Here is an 18377-nt window from a genome sequence, read left to right as displayed (position 1 = left end):
TTGAGCGTTTCCAGGCCGGACAGCCAAGCACGCACCAGATACATGCTGTCTGAAAAGCTACGTGGCTAGTGTCACAATTCTCGGACTGCTGATGGGCGCCTTGTACTGTCTGCACACTGAAAAAACTTGAGGAGGGGTACAGCTACTGTCTGCTCTCACCCAGAGCTTTTAAGCCCTTATTTCACCCCAACGTGACTGATAGGGCTGAAGAAGTGGGGCCAGCCTTTCCCAAAGCACTTCTTTAACCCCTCCATCATCAGTGCAGGGTTAATACACCCCATCACACAGAGTTAGAGACCTGGGTTTTGTTTGCAGCTCTGTCTGAAGTAACAGGCTGGACAAAGGTCACCTCATTTGTAAGATTCACCAAGCTCCGAGACTGGGGAGATGCAGCCTGGGTCAGTCATAAGAGTTATGAATGACACCCCAAAAAAAAATCATTTCCAATGCTCAGTAGTAGAGGCAAGACCAGAAATCTTCTGGCTCCTAGGCCAGTTCACCCCCCCCACCCCAGGAAAAAGTGTTGGGGGGCAAGTGTGTCTCCAAAAATGCCTGTTTATTGCCTGATATCTGGGGAGGGGTGCCCAAGGCATGAGTCATGCATGTCTGTCTCCTGAGCCTGTATATCTGCCACTCTAATCTTCCTACACCAAGGTAATTAATTGTATGTTAGCATGAACTCTCCTTAGGACATGCCTTTTGTATTCTGCCTGTAAAGTGCCATAACATAGTGGGTTAGCTGAATATGAAACAAGAGTGCCCAACCATAGGTGAGGAGGCAAGAGTTGCTAGTATAAGCTTGATGCTGCCATTCCCAGCTTCTCTAGCATCAAAGGAACATGGCCCCAGTGATGCCAGATTAAGCATGGAGGGGAGATATGGACTATCAAATTTGAAGTAAATTAGGTTTCTGGATTATGACACACAAAAAGCCCAAATCTGAAAATTTCCTTGCTTTACATAGTAGCAAAAAACTAAATGGAAGAAATGAATCCAGTAAATGATTTGGTCACAATCTAATGAAGAGGAGCAAAGGTTAGTTGATTTTTAAAAAAAAATAAAATGGAAGAGTGTAGTCCTTTCCCTCCAGTGATCAATGGACAAAGGAGAGCTTTTCCACTAACAGCATTAGGGACAAGCAATTCACAAACCACATTTGAAGCTAACTTTGATCTTGCTATATTGAGTAACAACAGAGTGACACCCTGGCAGCACAGTTTAGCCCTGCCCACCTGGGGCTCTGTGTACATACTGCTGGCTGTGAAGCTGCTAAATTATATGAGCATCTATACCAGCCAGTTCCCTGTGTGTAGACAAAGCTTAAGTTTACCAACGCATGAAGGTACAGTGGCCTGCTGGTCAGCTACCCGTCCCCTGCACCACTCAACACCTCCCAGAAGAGAATGTTTCCCACACACCTCTGTGACAATCAGGCTGTAGGCACCCAAGGGAAGAACAGTACATTTAAGCCCCCAAAATGAGCAATTTGAACTAACCGATATAGTACAACAACAGTATGCAAAGTGTTTTGAGGAAGGTCTTTTATGAAAGCTTGTAATGTTCTGAACAGGATGGTCATTACAAAATATGCATGCAGACTGTGGTTATGGATCTAGGTATTGGTGTATCTAGAAAATCATGCTCATTATTTCAACCACCTCACAGCAGCAAGGGGCACCTTGCAAGCCTGGCATTTACATGAAACTAGCTCCAACTAACATTGTCCAGCACAGGAAGAGATAAGTAAGGGCCATAGGAGTTAATGGGAAAGCATTGAGCTATCCCAGCTCTTGAGTCAAGAGGAAGTTTCCACTCAATGAACATGGATCATCATGGTCTAAAAGAAAAAAGGCCTTTCAAAAGCAGGCTTGCATATGAGGTTTTTTTATCCAGAACTTGAGGTAGGAGGCTGCCAGTGACCACTGGATTCCTCCTATGGGTAGAGGGTGTGCTAGGAAATAGTTTTAAGGAAATGGGCAACTCTTATTAGAAACGGGATTTTATTTAAACTTGAAAGTGTAAAGCCTGAAATAGCATCTTTATGTTCATTTTCTATGCAACTTGACTAGGTTTGCTTTCCCTTACTCATGTCTTTGAAGCTGTGGTTTTTCTATTAAACTTTGTTTTTACCCCCAGGCAGTTCTCTGGTGTGCAAACAGTGTGAAGTGTGTGCACCAAAGTGAACTGAGAACACAGGGGCTGGTTTCATGCCTTTGGGGGTAATAAACCAGATGGGAAAAGTCCAAGTGGCTAATAGTTAAGAACTTGGGGTAGACAGATTTGGGGAGATGCGGTGTGCAGGAGGGGGCTCAGGGCAGTGGTGCCAGGAGGGTTGCAGAGTGCAGGAGGGGGTGGCTCAGGGCAGGGGGTTGGGGTGCAGGCAGGGAGTTGGGATGTGGTGCAGAAGGGGTGCAGGCTCCGGCCTGGTGTCACATACCTGGAGCAGCTCCGGGGTGGCAGCAGCACGCACCGGGGCCAGGACAGGGCTTCCTACCTGCCTGCCCTGTCTCTGCGCTGCTCCGAGAAGCAGCCAGCACCACATCCCTGCAGCCTCGGGGGGGTTGCTCCCCCCCGCAAGGACATGGAGCTGGCTGCTTCCCAGAGCGGGGCCTGCAGCACTATGGGGGTGGCAATCCTGTGGGCTGGATCCAAAGCCCGGAGTATCCGGATCTAGCCTGCGGGCCATAGTTTGCCCACCCATTTTAGATTATCCAAGGAGCAACGCTCCTTTTCACCAAACATATATACATCTAAACAAGCCAGAGAACATCTCTCTTTTCTTTAATATGCCATTTTAAAGAGGGCAATACCAAAAGGAGCACTGTAGTTTATCATAAAGAAGAAACACACATGGCACACTATTTATACTTACTAATTCTGTTTATTTAGCATTAGCCAAGTAATGCATTTAAATATTTAGCTATAGGTTGCTTGCCTGAAGTTGTCTGCCTTCCTTTCAGCAGTTTGCAGGGGGAAAAAAAAAAAAAGAAAACACCCCACAGTACAGAGATTAAAGACTATATGCAAGTTTCTTGTGCCCGTATGTCCAGTGTTAGTGGAAGTGAAATCACATCTTACTAGTATGCGGAAGAGCTTTACACAACTCAATGCTACTGTGCCCTTCAAGCCTATCAACGTCCATAAGGTTTTACACACAATGGTTTAGTTTTGAAAGCATTCAAAGTTCAGCTCCAAGGTTTGGCATTTATTATGTTCTAGGACAGTGGTTCTCAAACTAGGGCCGCCATTTGTTCAGGGAAAGCCCCTGGCAGGCTGGGCCGGTTTGTTTACCTGCCGTGTCCACAGGTTTGGCCAATCGCAGCTCCCACCGGCTGTGTTTCGCCGCTCCAGGCCAATGGAGGCTGTGAGAAGTGGCGCAGGCCGAGGGATGTTCTGGCCACCCTTCCTGCAGCCCCCATTGGCCTGGAGCAGTGAACCGCAGACAGTGGGAGCCGTGATCAGCCGATGCAGCAGGTAAACAAACCAGCCCAGCCCACCAGGGGCTTTCCCTGAACAAACGGTGGCCCTAGTTTGAGAACCACTGTTCTAGGAGACCAGAGAGCCATAAGAGTGTGACATTACAACAAAGTGTTTTAAGAATTCCCCAGCAATATTACAAGATCCCAGATGATGTACTGAAATATCACCTCCAGATTAGTTTTTAGAAGTCTGCAAGGAAAGGGATCCCAAGTTACCATTTTAAACAGGCAGTCTTTTCAGGGCAGACGTGTCTTTCTCAAAAGACATTACACAGTATTCTACACAAAAACTGGTATTTCAACATTCATCAAAATATTTGTGGCTGGTCTGTATATTAATGGACACTTGGCCCCTAACCTGAGAAAGTTCTGAGATGGTCTGGAATGTAGCAATGAACGTTACCATCATTTGTTTCTGTTTCATGTGCCCAAAACACTTTCAAATACTTCAAAAATCAAGTTGCCTCACCTGTTCAGAAGTGCGTCTCAGAAAAAAACCCAGTAACCACTTCCAGCTGTCTGCTCTCAAAGTTGTCAGTTATTTGATATATTTTGAGTGTTTCACAGAAAACTAAAACCCATCTCCTACAAGATGTTTTCATCCCATCTTTCCACTTCTCTACAGCACTTTCAAACACACAGATTAGTAACTATACATAGCTACTTGGCTCAAGCCCTAAGGCACCAGGCAACATTCCAGGCTGCTGTGCCTAGGACTATGCAGAACTACCAGAAAAGCTGGTTACTGCACTTACACTTGCAAGGACAGCAGATTATATTAAATGCAAAGCAAAGGCCACATTGCAGCTCAACTAAAAGGCTTCACAGTTGCTCCTGCTGTATGAAAGCCTTTCCATACTTCTGACCATTTGGTTATTAGAACATTCTTTTAGAGATTATATGCTGCGTCAGCTACAGCATGGGTTTGCCAACACATTCTTGAAAACAAATTATACTTTGTGTTAAAGCAAAAGTCAGTCAATCAGGCTTAGAGTAATCAAATCAATATTGCTAACGCTTTACACTCTATAATTTTATCTAATGGATCAAAATACTAGTATTACATTTAAGTCTTATATTGTTACAAAATATCAGTCTTTAATTACTTTTACTATTATAGGAGAAGTTACAGAAAGGCACAGAGCAGAGGTAGGACAGACTTTTAAACAAAACGAATTCTGAAAAGAGAACGAGCATCTTCTCATTAAGTGCAAATAAGACTAACTCTTCCCTTCCCCACCTCAGAATAATTAAAAAAACCTTTACAAAAGTTGAAAGAATCGCTGAGTAACACACACACAACTGCATAGGCACTTCAAATGACAGCTAAGGCCTTGATGATCTAAGAAGTCTTCTTTTATTCATCTACCCTGATATTCTGAATTGCTGCTATACCTTATGTAGAACCAAACTATCCCCCACCCCCACCCCAGTCCTGCGCTGCCCTCAGATTCAAAGCTTTATTTGGTGAATAAGGAAGCAGTAGGGCAGAAGAGCAAGACTGGTTCAATAAGCTGTTCTTTGAAACCATTGTATTACAAAGCATCTGGCAAGTTAGATGACAGAAATAGAAAGACTTAAAATCAACTCCCAGACAATGCTGCACAGTCTGTTGAGCTGTGTTAGAATGTCTTGAGGTAAAGTCAGGTTCTTTCTGGTTCAGTCTCGCTGCTTGTAACAGCTCATTGGGATTACAGTAGGCTCTGTCTCAAGTTAACACAAAGCTTTCTACTGAAGCACATGACAGTCTTTTTGGCAATATAAGGCTGTCGCAGCATCTCATTAATTTGATTTTTTTGGTGTTTGGAATGCAAAGTCTCTAAGCCTATACTGTAAAGCTCCAGTCGGCAAAGGTAGAGGAGCTTTGGTGTTGCGTGGTACTTCTAGGGAGAGCTGTTAGTTGTTTTCAAATTTGGCGTAAGGGTTCTCTTCCTTAAACAAGCCTGAAAAGAAAAAAGCTCCGGTCAGACTATACATTTCAGGATTGAAAGGGAGGTGGGGGTGGGAGGAGAAGAGTAGACAAGTTGAGTGCACTCTGATCGTAGAAATAAATCAAGCATTTCTTCACTCAGTACCAAGTCTGCTTTAGGTTACTTATGCAAGTGTTATGACTCAGTACACAGTTTCCCTCCCATCTTTAAAGGCTTAGAGCAGGGGTAGGCAAAATATGGGGGGGGGCACAGCCGGCCGTCCAGATGTTTTAATCTGGCCCTTGAGCTCCCGCTGCGGAGCAGGATCCAGGGCTTGCCCCGCTCTGGCGCTCCAGCTGGGGAGCAGGGTCAGGGGCTTACCCCACTCCGCACGGCTCCTGGAAGCAGCAGCATGTCCCCCCTCCGGCTCCTACATATAGGGGCAGCCAGGGGGAACCACGGCCAACGGGAGCTGCAAGGGCGGTGCTTGCACAGAGCTGCCTGGCCATGTCTCCACATAGGAGCCGGAGTGGGGGACATGCTGCTGCTTCTGGGGCTTACCACTGCCCAGCATTGCCCAGAGCCTGCACCTCTGACCCACTCTGACACCCAAGCCCCTTGCCCCAGCCCTGATCCCCCTCCCATCCTCCAAACCCCTTGGTCCCAGCCCGGAGCACCCTCCTGCTTCCCCAACCCCTCATCCCCAGCCCCATCCCAGAGTCCACACCTCCAGCCGGAGCCCTTATCCCCTCCCTCCCCTGCATCCGAGCCCCCTCCCACACCCTGAACTCTTTATTTCTGGCTACACCCCAGAGCCCGCACCCCAACCGCCAATTTTGTGAGTATTCATGGCCCGCCATACAATTTCCATACCCAGATGTGGCCCTCGGGCCAAAAACTTTGCCCACTCCTGGTTTAGAGCCTCAAAAGTATTTAGAAGCCTAACTCACACGGATTTCAATGGAAATTGGGTGTGTAGATACCTCAGGCTCTGAGCATGACTGTACAGGCTTGACTCAATTATTTACACTGCAAATGCTATCATTTAGTTATACAATTGTGCTCACAAATCAGGTAAACATTGAAATGGTACCACTTACACCCAAAACAATGGACACTGCATTTAAGTATTTCTGCCCTGCAAGGCTAACAAAACCCAATTCCATACTAAGATGTTTGTGTAAAGCAGTGGCAAGTTTCTCCTTAAACAAAAAGACAAAAACAAAAACAAAAGAGAAAAAGGTCTGTTGTGGATAGGCGCTTTCCTCTTTGAAGGATGGTTTAAGAAAAAACTGGAAGTCCAAGCATAGGGCTGATCAAAAGTGTTTTTTGGTAAAGATTGGAATTAAAGGAAGAAGTGTGTTCCGAATGAGGGGTCTGGCTAAATGAAAGATGCAGTAATTCCCCTCATCCACTTTCCTGAAAGATGTAAAAGAAAAAGTCTGCACACAAGTTCTGCATTGTTTCCTTCCAGCTGTCTATGAAAGGCCATCACCAGCTCTATCACAGCTCCTTCCCAAAGGCTGAGGTCAGGCTACAGTGCCCCACGGCTCCTTTCTCCAAAGCAGCCAGCACCAGCTCTCCCACCGTCCCTACTCATAGAAAGAGAGTGCATGGACCACTGAGTGAAACAGGAGAGAGCTGCTCACACTCTGGAAGCTGTGCAGTAGGGCTTTGGACCAGGCCAGAGCATGAAGACAGCAGAGACTTCCTCATGGCAATAGCTACTGGCTAAGCAGAGCCTTCTGGTTCCTCTCCTTCCCCAAAGGCACCAGGCCTAGCAGCCTCATGTACTCTTCCCCCATTCCACAAGAGGAATGGGGACAGCAGGCAAGAGGACTTTGTAGAAGACAGTTTAAGTCCTCAGATCTGCAGAGTTCATCCTCTACAGCAGCCAACATCAGCTACAAGTAAGGGCGAGTCAAAGCCTTCCAGCCTCCTCTCTGTGGCTGCACTAAGGGGGACCCACCCAGGGCCCAGTGGCTTTCCCTGCCCACCCCACCCCAGTAGGGCAGCAGCTTGAACATCAGGCTGTGAAGGCAACTCTGAAACCTGGACTCAAGGTAAGAACAAAGGAATGGCCATACTGGGTCAGACCAAAGGTCCATCCAACCCAGTATCCTTCCTGTCTGCTGACAGTGGCCAATGCCAGGTGCCCCAGAGGGAGTGAACCTAACAGGTAATGATCTAGTGATCTCTCTCCTGCCATCCATCTCCACCCTCTGACAAACAGAGGCTAGGGACACCATTCCTTACCCATCCTGGCTAATAGCCATTAATGGACTTAACCTCCAGGAATTTATCCAGTTCTAGTCCTAGCCTTCACAACCTCCTCAGGCAAGGAGTTCCACAGGTTGACTGTGCGCTGTGTGAAGAAGAACTTCCTTTTATTTGTTTAAACCTGCTGCCCATTAATTTAATTTGGTGGCCCCTAGTTCTTGTATTATGGGAACAAGTAAATAACTTTTCCTCTTTTACTTTCTCCACACCACTCATGATTTTATATACCTCTATCATATTCCCCCTTAGTCTCCTCTTTTCCAAGCAGAAAAGTCCTAGCCTCTTTAATCTCTCCTCATATGGGACCCGTTCCAAACCCTAATCATTTTAGTTGCCCTTCTCTGAACCTTTTCTAATGCCAGTATATCTTTTTTGAGATGAGACCACCACATCTGTACGCAGTATTCAAGATGTGGGCGTACCATGGATTTATAAGGGCAATAAGATATTCTCCGTCTTATTCTCTATCCTTTAATGATTCCTAACATCCTGTTCACTTTTTTAATTGCCGCTGCACACTGCGTGGACATCTTCAGAACTATCCACAATGACTCCAAGATCGCTTTCCTGATTAGTTATAGCTAAATTAGCCCCCCATCATATTGTATGTATAGTTGGGGTTATTTTTTCCAATGTGCATTACTTTACATTTATCCACATTAAATTTCATTTGCCATTTTGTTCCCCATCACTTAGTTTTGAGATCTTTTTGAAGTTCTTCACACAGTCTGCTTCGGTCTTAACTATCTTGAGAAGTTTAGTATCATCTGCAAACTTTGCCACCTCAGTTTACCCCTTTCTCCAGATCATTTATGCCTAGGACTGACCCTTGGGGAACACCACTAGTTACTCCTTTGCATTCTGAAAATTTACCATTTTTTCCTACCCTTTGTTCCTGTCTTTTAACCAGTTCTCAATCCATGAAAGGATCTTTCCCCTTATCCCATGACACTGATTTACTCAAGAGTCCTTGGTGAGGGACCTTGTCAATGGCTTTCTGGAAATCTAAGTACACTATGTCCACTGGATTCCCCTTGTCCACACAGAATCATAGAATACAAGGGTTGGAAGGGACCTTAAGAGGTCATCTAGTCCAACCCACTGCAACATGTTTGTTGAGCTCTTCAAAGAACTCTAATAGATTAGTAAGACATGATTTCCCTTTACAGAAACCATGTTGACTTTTGACCAACAATTATGTTCTTCTAGGTGTCTGACAATTTTATTCTTTACTATTGTCAGTACCGGGCAAATTTAGTTGAAACATTAGACTTACCAGTCTATAATTGCCAGGATCACCTCTAGAGCCCTTTTTAAATATTGGCATTACATTAGCTATCTTCCAGTCATTGGGTACAGAAGCTGATCTAAAGGACAGGTTACAAATCATAGTTAATAGTTCCGCAATTTCATATTTGAGTTTTCAGAACTCTTGGGTGAATGCCATCTGGTCCTGGTGACTTGTTACTGTTAAGTTTCTCAATTAATTCCAAAACCTCCTCTAATGACACTTCAATCTGTGACAATTTCTCAGATTTGTCACCTACAAAGGACAGCTCAGGTTTGGAAATCTCCGTAACATCCTCAGCCGTGAAGATTGAAGCAAAGAATTCATTTAGTTTCTCTGCAATGACTGTTGTCTTTAAGTGCTCTTTTTGTATCTTGATCGTCCAGGTGCCCCACTGGTTGTTTAGCAGGCTTCCTGCTTCTGATGCACTTAATAAAAATGCTTTTTCATCTTTTGAGTTTTTGGCTAGCTGTTCTTCAAACTCCTTTTTGGCTTTTCTTGTTACATTTTTACACTTAATTTGGCAGTGTTTATGCTACTTTCTATTTACGTCACTAGGATTTGACTTCCACTTTTTAAGATGCCTTTTTATCTCACTGCTTCTATTTGTTTACTCTGCTGCCATTGGCTGTTACTCCCTCAAATGCCCAACCTCACTCTCAGATTATGGCCCTTACCCTCCTCTCACCTCCTTTCACTCACTCCACTCTTCCCTCACTTCAGTCCCAAAGAGCCCCTCCAAAGGGTTTACAGACACATAGCACAAGAGGATGAAAGGGATGAGAGCCTAATGTCACCTGCTCCCTTTGGGCCAGGCTGCAAGCCATGAACTCTCACTGGTGAGCCATTACTCATATGAGCATTCTGCCTGGAGTCAATCAGCTGCAATCTCCAGTCTCTGCTAAATCCACTGCACCCCTCAGAGTGGCCAGAGATGACCATTGAATAAATTCCCCCACATGCAGCCAGTTCCCTGACAGCCCCCAACCTCACTGCACCTGAGGTGAAGAATCTGACCCTACAGGATTATTGTGGAGTAAGGTGTCACTTCTTGAGTATCTGGCCCATTGGCTGGACAGGTTGTATCCTTTGGCTTGTATTATTTTTAATCACTTGAGGAAAAAAAAAAATCTTATTGCATCCTGCCCGGAATCTCAGAGCTTCCTCCTCACCTTTGTTTTGGCAGATTTCAATTAAACCCCAGGAAAGCAGAAAAAGCAACATACAGAACAAGCTGACCAGCATTCCCATCCGGCGCTGTGGAAGGGCTGTGCCTGAATGTTCACTGTAACTGCATTGTTTTCAGTGTCTGTTTGTGGCTTTCTTCTGCCTTTAAGTTTAAGTGAAATCTCATGAAAAATAAAACTTTTGGTTTAGTGTAATGAACTATTAAGCTGCATGATTTATGCAGTTTCTGCCCCCCTCCTAGGTCACTCAAACAGGTGGTACTGGGTGTCAGACCAAATACAAATAGACACGATAGCAATTCTTGTATTCCTCCCCAAAGTGCAACTGATCATTTGGTGATGCATGCAGTCAATGTTTTGTTTATAGCAAGGCATCAAATACTTTAGTGCAATACATGGATTTGAAGAACCACTTGAAAAAGAAAGTCACTTGTGAATTTGAATTTTACCATATTTTTTCCGGATTTCATCATGTCGAGATTTCATCTCAGCTCTCCTGCAAAAAAAAAAAAAAAAAAAAAAAAAAAAAAAAATTAAATAAGAGACTTTTAAAAAAGTATAAGATAATGAAATTCTGTCTCTTCCTATACTCTTTCCTCCAAAGTACCAATTTCTGGAGCCAATATACATAGGGTTAGACAGTTACTAGTCTGCATACAAATTGTGTTTCCCTGCCCACAGAAAGCCTTCATGAGGGGGGAAAAAAAAAAAAAAAGCATTAAAAATGCAGCAACTCAGGACTCAAGAGGAAACCCATCAGAAATAGTTACAGTACAAACAGATTATAAAAAAACTGATCAAGGAACTAAGTATGCAGTGTTGTTGCAGACATTGGTCCCAGGATGTTGTAGCAGTTGGTCCCAGGAATTAGAAAGACAAGGTGAGTGAGGTAGTATTTTTTACTGGATCAACTTTTGTTGGTGAGAAAGAAGCTTTTGCTTACACAGATCTGTGTAAGATCAAAAGCTTATCTTTCTCACCAACAAAAGTTGGTCCAGTAAAAGATAATACCTCACCTACCTTGTCTCTCTAAAAGGAACTAACAGTTTCATCTTCTAATGAGTTAGTATGTCAAGTCAATGTTTTCAAATCTCCTCAAGTTTATGTATCTTGACAACATCCTTTTAATTTAAAAAGTTCAACCAGTCACCTGTGGAAACAGTCTCCAGAGATGCTTGATAATATTACATTAAGATTAAGCATTAGCCAAAAGAACAGGGCCTCACTAATGAAATTTACACGAACAATACATAGACTTTTTTAATCCAGTTGCACAGATTGCTGGTTGGAGGTAAAGTCATATGTCCCTTTGATATCTGGCACTGGAAAGCAGTTTTAGGTTCTCCAATGGCTAAGTACTTCCACTGCTGTCACCAAAGGAGCCCCTCATCTTGGGCCGTGGAGGTGTTGAGATTGAGTCTGGATGCGGATACCTAGGACTGTTTACGTGATGGTACATTTAAATTTCCAACTACCTCATGTTCTTAGGAGACCGGTAAATATACAGATGATTAATATTTTACAATTTGAGCAAGACTGAATTATATATAGCATTCCATTTCTCCAATATCAAGACAGGTGTGTTGATCTGTTTACAGAAAGTTATTTTAAGCAGAAGATGATCCATTTCTGCCTTGCCCATCCCATTACCTCACACTGGGTACTCACCTCTCTTCTTGCCGTACTCTCCTCTGTTCCCTTTCTCTGGCAGCTTTTTCGTCCTCTTTGTCTGGCCTGACAGGAATAATAGAGACTGTCATAAACAACCATCAACTGGCTATGTTTGGCATTCACCAGGGTTTGGGCATGTAGTTAAGTTTTGTATCTTTCTAAAAGTGCTGTAAAGTAGGGATGAGATTTTCAGATACTTGCTTTTTGCTCTTCTTTTTCCTGCAACAGCAGAAGCAGCAGATGCAAAGAGCAACAAGGATCACTCCTCCTACCACAGACATTGCAATGATCAAGGCTTCAAAGTTCACTGAAAGAGTCAAACAAAACATTTAAGAGTATAAAAGCGTATGAAGATGTTAAGAAAGTGAGAATTACAACCTTGAGGCCTTTGAGTTATGACACAGAAGCCATTGTTTTCTGGAAGCTTAGTTGCATTGAAAAAAAAGTTAGAAATATTAGCTTGACTCATTTGTTTCAAATTTGTTTGTTCTTTTCTCCTGTAGAAAGCAGTACAGGTATTACAGTCAACTACAAGTTTCAGAGTAGCAGCCGTGTTAGTCTGTATTCGCAAAAAGAAAAGAAGTACTTGTGGCACCTTAGAGACTAACAAATTTATTTGAGCATAAGCTTTCGTGAGCTACAGCTCATCCGATGAAGTGAGCTGTAGCTCATGAAAGCTTATGCTCAAATAAATTTGTTAGTCTCTAAGGTGCCACAAGTACTCCTTTTCTTTTAGTCAACTACAAGCATCCCAAGCAGGAAGGCTACCACAGTACAGGGGTGTTATACAATTAACTGATGCATAATTTGCCAATCCTCCAGGTTGTCCTGGCATCTCCAGGAATTAAAAGATTAAATCTTTAATTAAAGATACATCATCCAACAAAACCTCCAGGAATACGGCCAACCAAAACTGGCAACCCTAGCATAACTGTACACTGTAGTTACCGGCTATTACTGCACCTATCAAGAATCTGCAACACCACCGATGTGTTCTGAGATGTCAGACAATGGTTCCTGTGGAAATAATTACCAGCTAGTTGGTATGCTTGCAGGGTGAGGCAATTTAAATACAACTTTATATCAAGTAATTGATGTTGCTATAACCTACTTGAAAAATTGCAATAGCACAAATTTGAAAATTAGAATTTATAGCTAAATTATAAAAGCAGTTTTAAGCAGTCTTATTTCAGTCATACTACTGGTAGGGGATCTTAAGAAATTCTGTACAGAAACAAAACATCAACATTGAACTGTTTTATTCATTCCCTCTTACAAATCCAAAAATGGCCTGATAACTCACTATAGACCATTACCACTTCAGTGAGAACATGACTAGAAATGGAAGAACCTTGACTCGCAGTTCAGTTACTGCAGGTAGAAACCTGATTGCAGAATAACTTCCTGGACAAGTTCAAGAGCAAGTGTTGATTCCTCTGTTGGTGCAAACCACCACACTGTGTGTCTGGTACGGTTACCAACTCTTGAGCTGAGACAGACAGAAACCCCCCACATACAGATTTAATTTCTCAGAACCACAATTAATATGGCCACTCTCCTTTTTCCTGAAGGCGATCACTATATAGATTCCTATTCTTGGAGAGGCAAGAAGGAAGGGAGAGGGGACAATTAAAAAAAAAAGAAAGGCACAGATTTCAAGTTTTGCCCACCAATCGCCACCACCTAACAGGGCTGGAAATCACAGGAATTTAACCAACCCCTTCAAAAACCAAGGAAGTCATTTTATCCCACTCCCAATTTGGATTTCTCATCTCCTCTGCACCCCTATTTCTGCCATCCTTCCCCCCCGACCCCATCTAGTCTCTGCCCATATCCTGTTTTTTTGACAAGGGCCTCTAATCCCTCATTTTCTCACCTTTCTCCTACTACAATCATCACATAGCAGCAATAGCATACTGGCTGTGGAAGACTGCACGTGTTCCCCTCCCTTGTCAATCAATGTTAATCCTGCAGTTGGCCAGGAAATGGGAAGACCCTCCTCACTTCCACACGGAGCATTTATTGATTCACATCGGCTAACTTCCAGGCTAAATGAACTGTCATAGTAGCAAACTTTCCAGTTTCCAAACTTTCTAGCAGCAAAGCAAGATTTTTTTTTCCTCCTTCCAGTCTTGAATTGCATGGCCCTCCTTTAGTCAGCCTACAGAGTCCTTTTGAGATACTTGCTAGTCAGATCTGCTTGAACATTTGCATTTGGGCAGAGGGGTCTTCCACAAATGGAAGTGGCAGGTCTCGAGGAATTCCCTGGTTCTGGTTGCAAGAAAGATTTTCTAGATCTCTATTATCCTGTCAGCGGCTCAAGGCAAATATACCTCGCTGGAAAGCTCAGATTAATTGTTCAGACAGTTTTTAGAAACTGGAATTTCATCAGCAGACTAAATCATTTAATGCAGGGGTTCTCAACCTTTCCTTCTGAGGTTCCCCAAACATGCTAAATAACTCCATGGCCCACCTGTGCCACAACAACTGGTTTTCTGCTTATAGAAGCCAGGGCTGGCGTTAAAGGCAAGCAGCGCAATTGCCACAAGACCCCCCAAAAAGCTAAATTGCTCAGGTTTTGGCTTCAGCCCCGGTGGTGGGGCTCAGGGCCCTGGGCTTCAGCTTCATGCAGCAGGGCTTCAGCTTTCTGCCCCGGGGCCCAGTGAGTAACACTGGCCCTGCTTGGTGGACTGCCTGAAACCTGTTTGAGACCCCCCCCAGGGGGCCCTGGACCCTGGTTGATTTAATGTGTTTCAACTAAATATCCTTCAAGATTAATTGAGCAGAAATACTCTTCTTTTTTCTTCAGGCTAATTTCTTACTGATAGTCCTCCCAAGCACTCTGGACAATGCCATTTCAGAGGTGGGCCCAGGAGACAGCGTACCACAAGCTGGCACTGAGCTCCAACATGCAAGCCCAAATCGGAGGTCCATTCTCTCACCTTTAAGTGCATTAGCTAAAACAGGAGTAGACTTCAGTGGCAAAGCTTTTGGACCTAGCTGAAACAAACACCTGCATGAAATCCACCCCTACTCAGAACTCATCAAAAGTTAGTATCAGTCACTGTTTACCAGGCTCTGCCCTCATCACCTTTTATTATACCCTCAAAGGCTGCAACTGCATGCCCCATGGGGATAGCAAAGTCTGTAAGCCAGTGCTCGAGATATTATGGTTGTGATTCCATATCTGTATCAGGAAAGAGTCAATTTGCCTTCGTTTTTCCACTGTATGCTGTGAAGTTTTACTGTTTAACTATCCCCATCCATCAGGAGCAAATGGAATTGGATGTACCACACCTACTACTAAACTGCCGAAGTTCAGCTGTACAAAGACTCAAGAAGGAACACCAAGTAATTAGAAGGAAAGGAACAGTCCTTGGAGAACACCCTGTTAGAATTTAGGAATATTGTGTGTAAATATTTTTTATTAGGATTGCCCATATGCTTAGCATTTTAGTCATGGCCAAGACAGACCCCTCCCATGAGGCTGGTGACAACAGAAACCATTACACAACAAATTAGCACTATGTTCTAAAGGAGCAAAAAACATCTAACAAGGCACTTCATTTCTTTCAAGGAAACTTAATGCAACAGCGAATAGCTCTTTATGTAACCACTAATGAAAACAAAGGATTATAAGACAAGAGACTCAGAGAGCAAACCTAGATCAGCCACATTTGGGTTCACTGGGCAATGCATCTTTGTCTTTCTCCTCAAGACTGCTGCATGTGTGTAACTTCATTTATAGACTCAAGGCCAGAAGGGACTATTATGATCATCTCGTCTGCCCAGCATAGCACAGGCCAGAGAATTTCACCCCATAATTCCTCCATCTAACTCAATCGATAGTTGAACTAGAGCGTCTTTTAGACAGCTATCCAGGCTCATTTGAAAGAATGAATTCTGCTATGACCTTTAATGAAGAGATCCCTACCATATACAATGACACAAAAGGGAGGAAAAGCCATTCTTAAAGCGTAAACAGCTCCAAATGCCTGCTGGTGTGCCACATCATTCCCTTGGTTAAACGGCAGTCCAGTGCATAAAGGGCAGGAAGAGGGGCCCGTTCCTGTGGATGCAGGAGGCTGAAATATTGTGGATCCCATATCAGACATGTATAGTGGTTCAGGTAATATCTTTTATTGGCTCAACTTCTGTTGGTTAAAGAGAACTTGTTCTAGAATACGGTCTTGTTTGGCCACAAGTTACTGGGCTAAATGGGCAATCACAAGGTGAAATTCTATGACTGATACTATAAAGGAGGTCAAACCAGATACTAGTAAAGGGTTTTTTTGTTTGTTTTTTTTTTAAAAAAAGGCCAGAAAATTAAGTATAAATGGTATGTCAACATTCATCTTTCAATATTAGCTGTACATAACTCTTCTGCTCTTCACCATGCAAGAGGACAAGGTGGCCCCTAGTTCCCAGATTCTAGCCTGTGGGCCATCGGTAATCTATCAAGCATTTGCTGATGTTCTAATCTACAGAGACCTGGTGGTTCTTGTTTCCGGCCCCTAAACCACATGAAGAAGCTACTATCACATTAAATGCTTTCCAAATACTACTTTTCTATGTAGGTAAGTAGTAATATGAGTTATTCTATTGCCAGCAGAAAAAGAGGCAGTCCAGAAGACACTGCATTAAGATGTGGCCTTTGAGAACTCTTGATATAGCTAGGATCTCTGTTAAAACATAGTGGCATCACATTAGAGAAGCCTGGGGAAAAATTTCTTCCCTTGCTTGTTACACTGGATGTAACAAAGGCTGTAGAATTGATAAAATGCCACCAATTTTTAATTACCGTACATTTTCCACAAAATCACTGATGTAAAATCCACTTACCCCAGCAGACTCCCCAGCGTGCAGAACTCAACTCACAGAGAGCGCGAGGAGGGAGAAGGTTTTTAACAGGATAATCCATGCATTTCTTGTTGCTGCTGCACCAGAGACACTGAAAGAGAAGCAAAGCAAGTGAGATGCAAGTGCAAGATTGTTTGAGTGCAATGATACTACTAGGTAACAAAGGCTATTCAAGCTAAGAGCATTGTAACGAGCCTGGCAAGTTTACAAACTACAATGTATGACATGACTTACTATATTCCGATATTCAAGGGCACAGGACTGATGAGAGTAATCAGTATTTGACTACAGATAGTTAAGGGGATTGCTGAGAACTGCTATGGTTAAGTGTTAGGTTACATGGTGCTGTGGATATATAGAACAGCAGATTCCTGAGGCATGATGAAAGCTCAATATCTGCACTTTTGAAAAAAGTTTGCAAGTCACGAATGTCATGCTTTGGTGCTGATGTTTGTTGGTATGAAAGTGTGCCTCAACTACAGCTGTCCAGAAACAAGCTTTGTAAATAGCTATGGACTTATAATAGTTACCGTATATTTTTGTAAGATAAAAAGGCTCAAATATGCTTCCTATATGAAGGTTGTTGAATAAATGAGAGGAAACTTTGTAAACAAATGGAAATGTCGCTCTAAGTCAGGACTTACTTAGTTTGGTAAATCAGCTTTTAATATGTAACATTTATACTTTTCACCCCAAAGCAAATCCAAGTGAAAGCGAGCCACTGATTTTCATACCAAACATAAGGGTGTTACAAAGCATTTTCCCTGGAGCCAAGGGAGAATGTTATCATTAGAGCCCTTAAAATGCAAATAATCACAGTCAACAGTAGACAGGTAATGCAAAGGCTTTCTGGACTACAAGACTTTAAATAGTTTCATGAGCAAAGCATTCAATAACTGTTACAGAACCAGGGAAATGTTAAAGGTTAGTATCCACCCTAGCTAATTTTTCTTTGACCGGATTCAGTATCTTCACATACAGTACTCCCCCTCAATGATCACAGGATTAGGGGGAATTAGTTTTTGAAGTTTCTCTGCAGGTCCTGGCACAGCTCTTTGAAGCAGAAGATCATGGGAGTTGCTGTTGGAGATGCTGGAGCAAAGTGGAAGATTTACAAGTTTTTTTAAAAGGACAAAAAGAGGCCTTAGGGGTTGCTCACACTACCTCATAAAATGGGAGCCATATGCTCAGAATTACATCAGCTGCAGTAGCTCCAAACAAGAAAGGAATCAGGACTACGGGACAGAGCAATCATGGTACAGCGAATAAAGAGCAAGCAGCAATGCATTCAGAAACCTGGAGATTAAGTGATGGGCTGCAATACTAGCCTAATTTCGGTTGTTGGCTTTAGTATGTGGGTGCTGGTGGTTTGTGCTATACATGAGGTCAGACTAAATGATCTGATGGTCCTTTCTGGTCTTAAACTCAACGACTAAGTGCTCCTTATTTATCTACAACTTTGGGGGATTCTGTTAAGTAAGATGTGCACACACCTAGAGTAACTCTGATCTTAGTAAAAAGAATATAGACTAACACGGCTGCTACTCTGAAATCTGATCTTAGTATAACATACATTCTCCCTTCCCCTGCATCCTTTACTCACCACTGTTGCATCTTGTCTTGTATTTAGATGAGCTCTTTTGCAAAGGAACTTGCCTTTTTTGTTTGTTGACATGAAGACCTAAGTGTGCTGGGTTCTTAA

General features: G+C 43.2%; 1 protein-coding gene and 1 long non-coding RNA gene across 2 annotated transcripts in view; one reads left to right on the top strand and one right to left on the bottom strand.

The window, feature by feature from the left end:
- Positions 1-2861: 2861 nt before the first annotated feature.
- Positions 2862-18377, bottom strand: part of LOC119860933 (PTTG1 interacting protein) — a 33206-nt gene continuing 17690 nt past the window's right edge. Inside the window, exons 3-7 of the mRNA XM_038415134.2 lie at positions 16658-16766; positions 12017-12122; positions 11813-11878; positions 10594-10640; positions 2862-5422 (exon numbers count right to left, since the gene is read on the bottom strand). Coding sequence (XP_038271062.1) covers positions 5376-5422; positions 10594-10640; positions 11813-11878; positions 12017-12122; positions 16658-16766 — 375 coding nt within the window. The 3' untranslated portion in view covers positions 2862-5375. The remainder of the gene's footprint in view (positions 5423-10593; positions 10641-11812; positions 11879-12016; positions 12123-16657; positions 16767-18377) is intronic.
- LOC122455650 lies at positions 12117-17943 on the top strand. Its single transcript, XR_006274010.1, has 3 exons — positions 12117-12349; positions 12563-12871; positions 15086-17943. It is a non-coding gene; the product is annotated as an uncharacterized LOC122455650 (long non-coding RNA).

This window comes from Dermochelys coriacea, chromosome 9 (assembly GCF_009764565.3).
Source record: "Dermochelys coriacea isolate rDerCor1 chromosome 9, rDerCor1.pri.v4, whole genome shotgun sequence".
NCBI lineage: Eukaryota > Metazoa > Chordata > Testudines > Dermochelyidae > Dermochelys > Dermochelys coriacea.
This window is presented reverse-complemented; position numbering and strand designations above follow the sequence as displayed.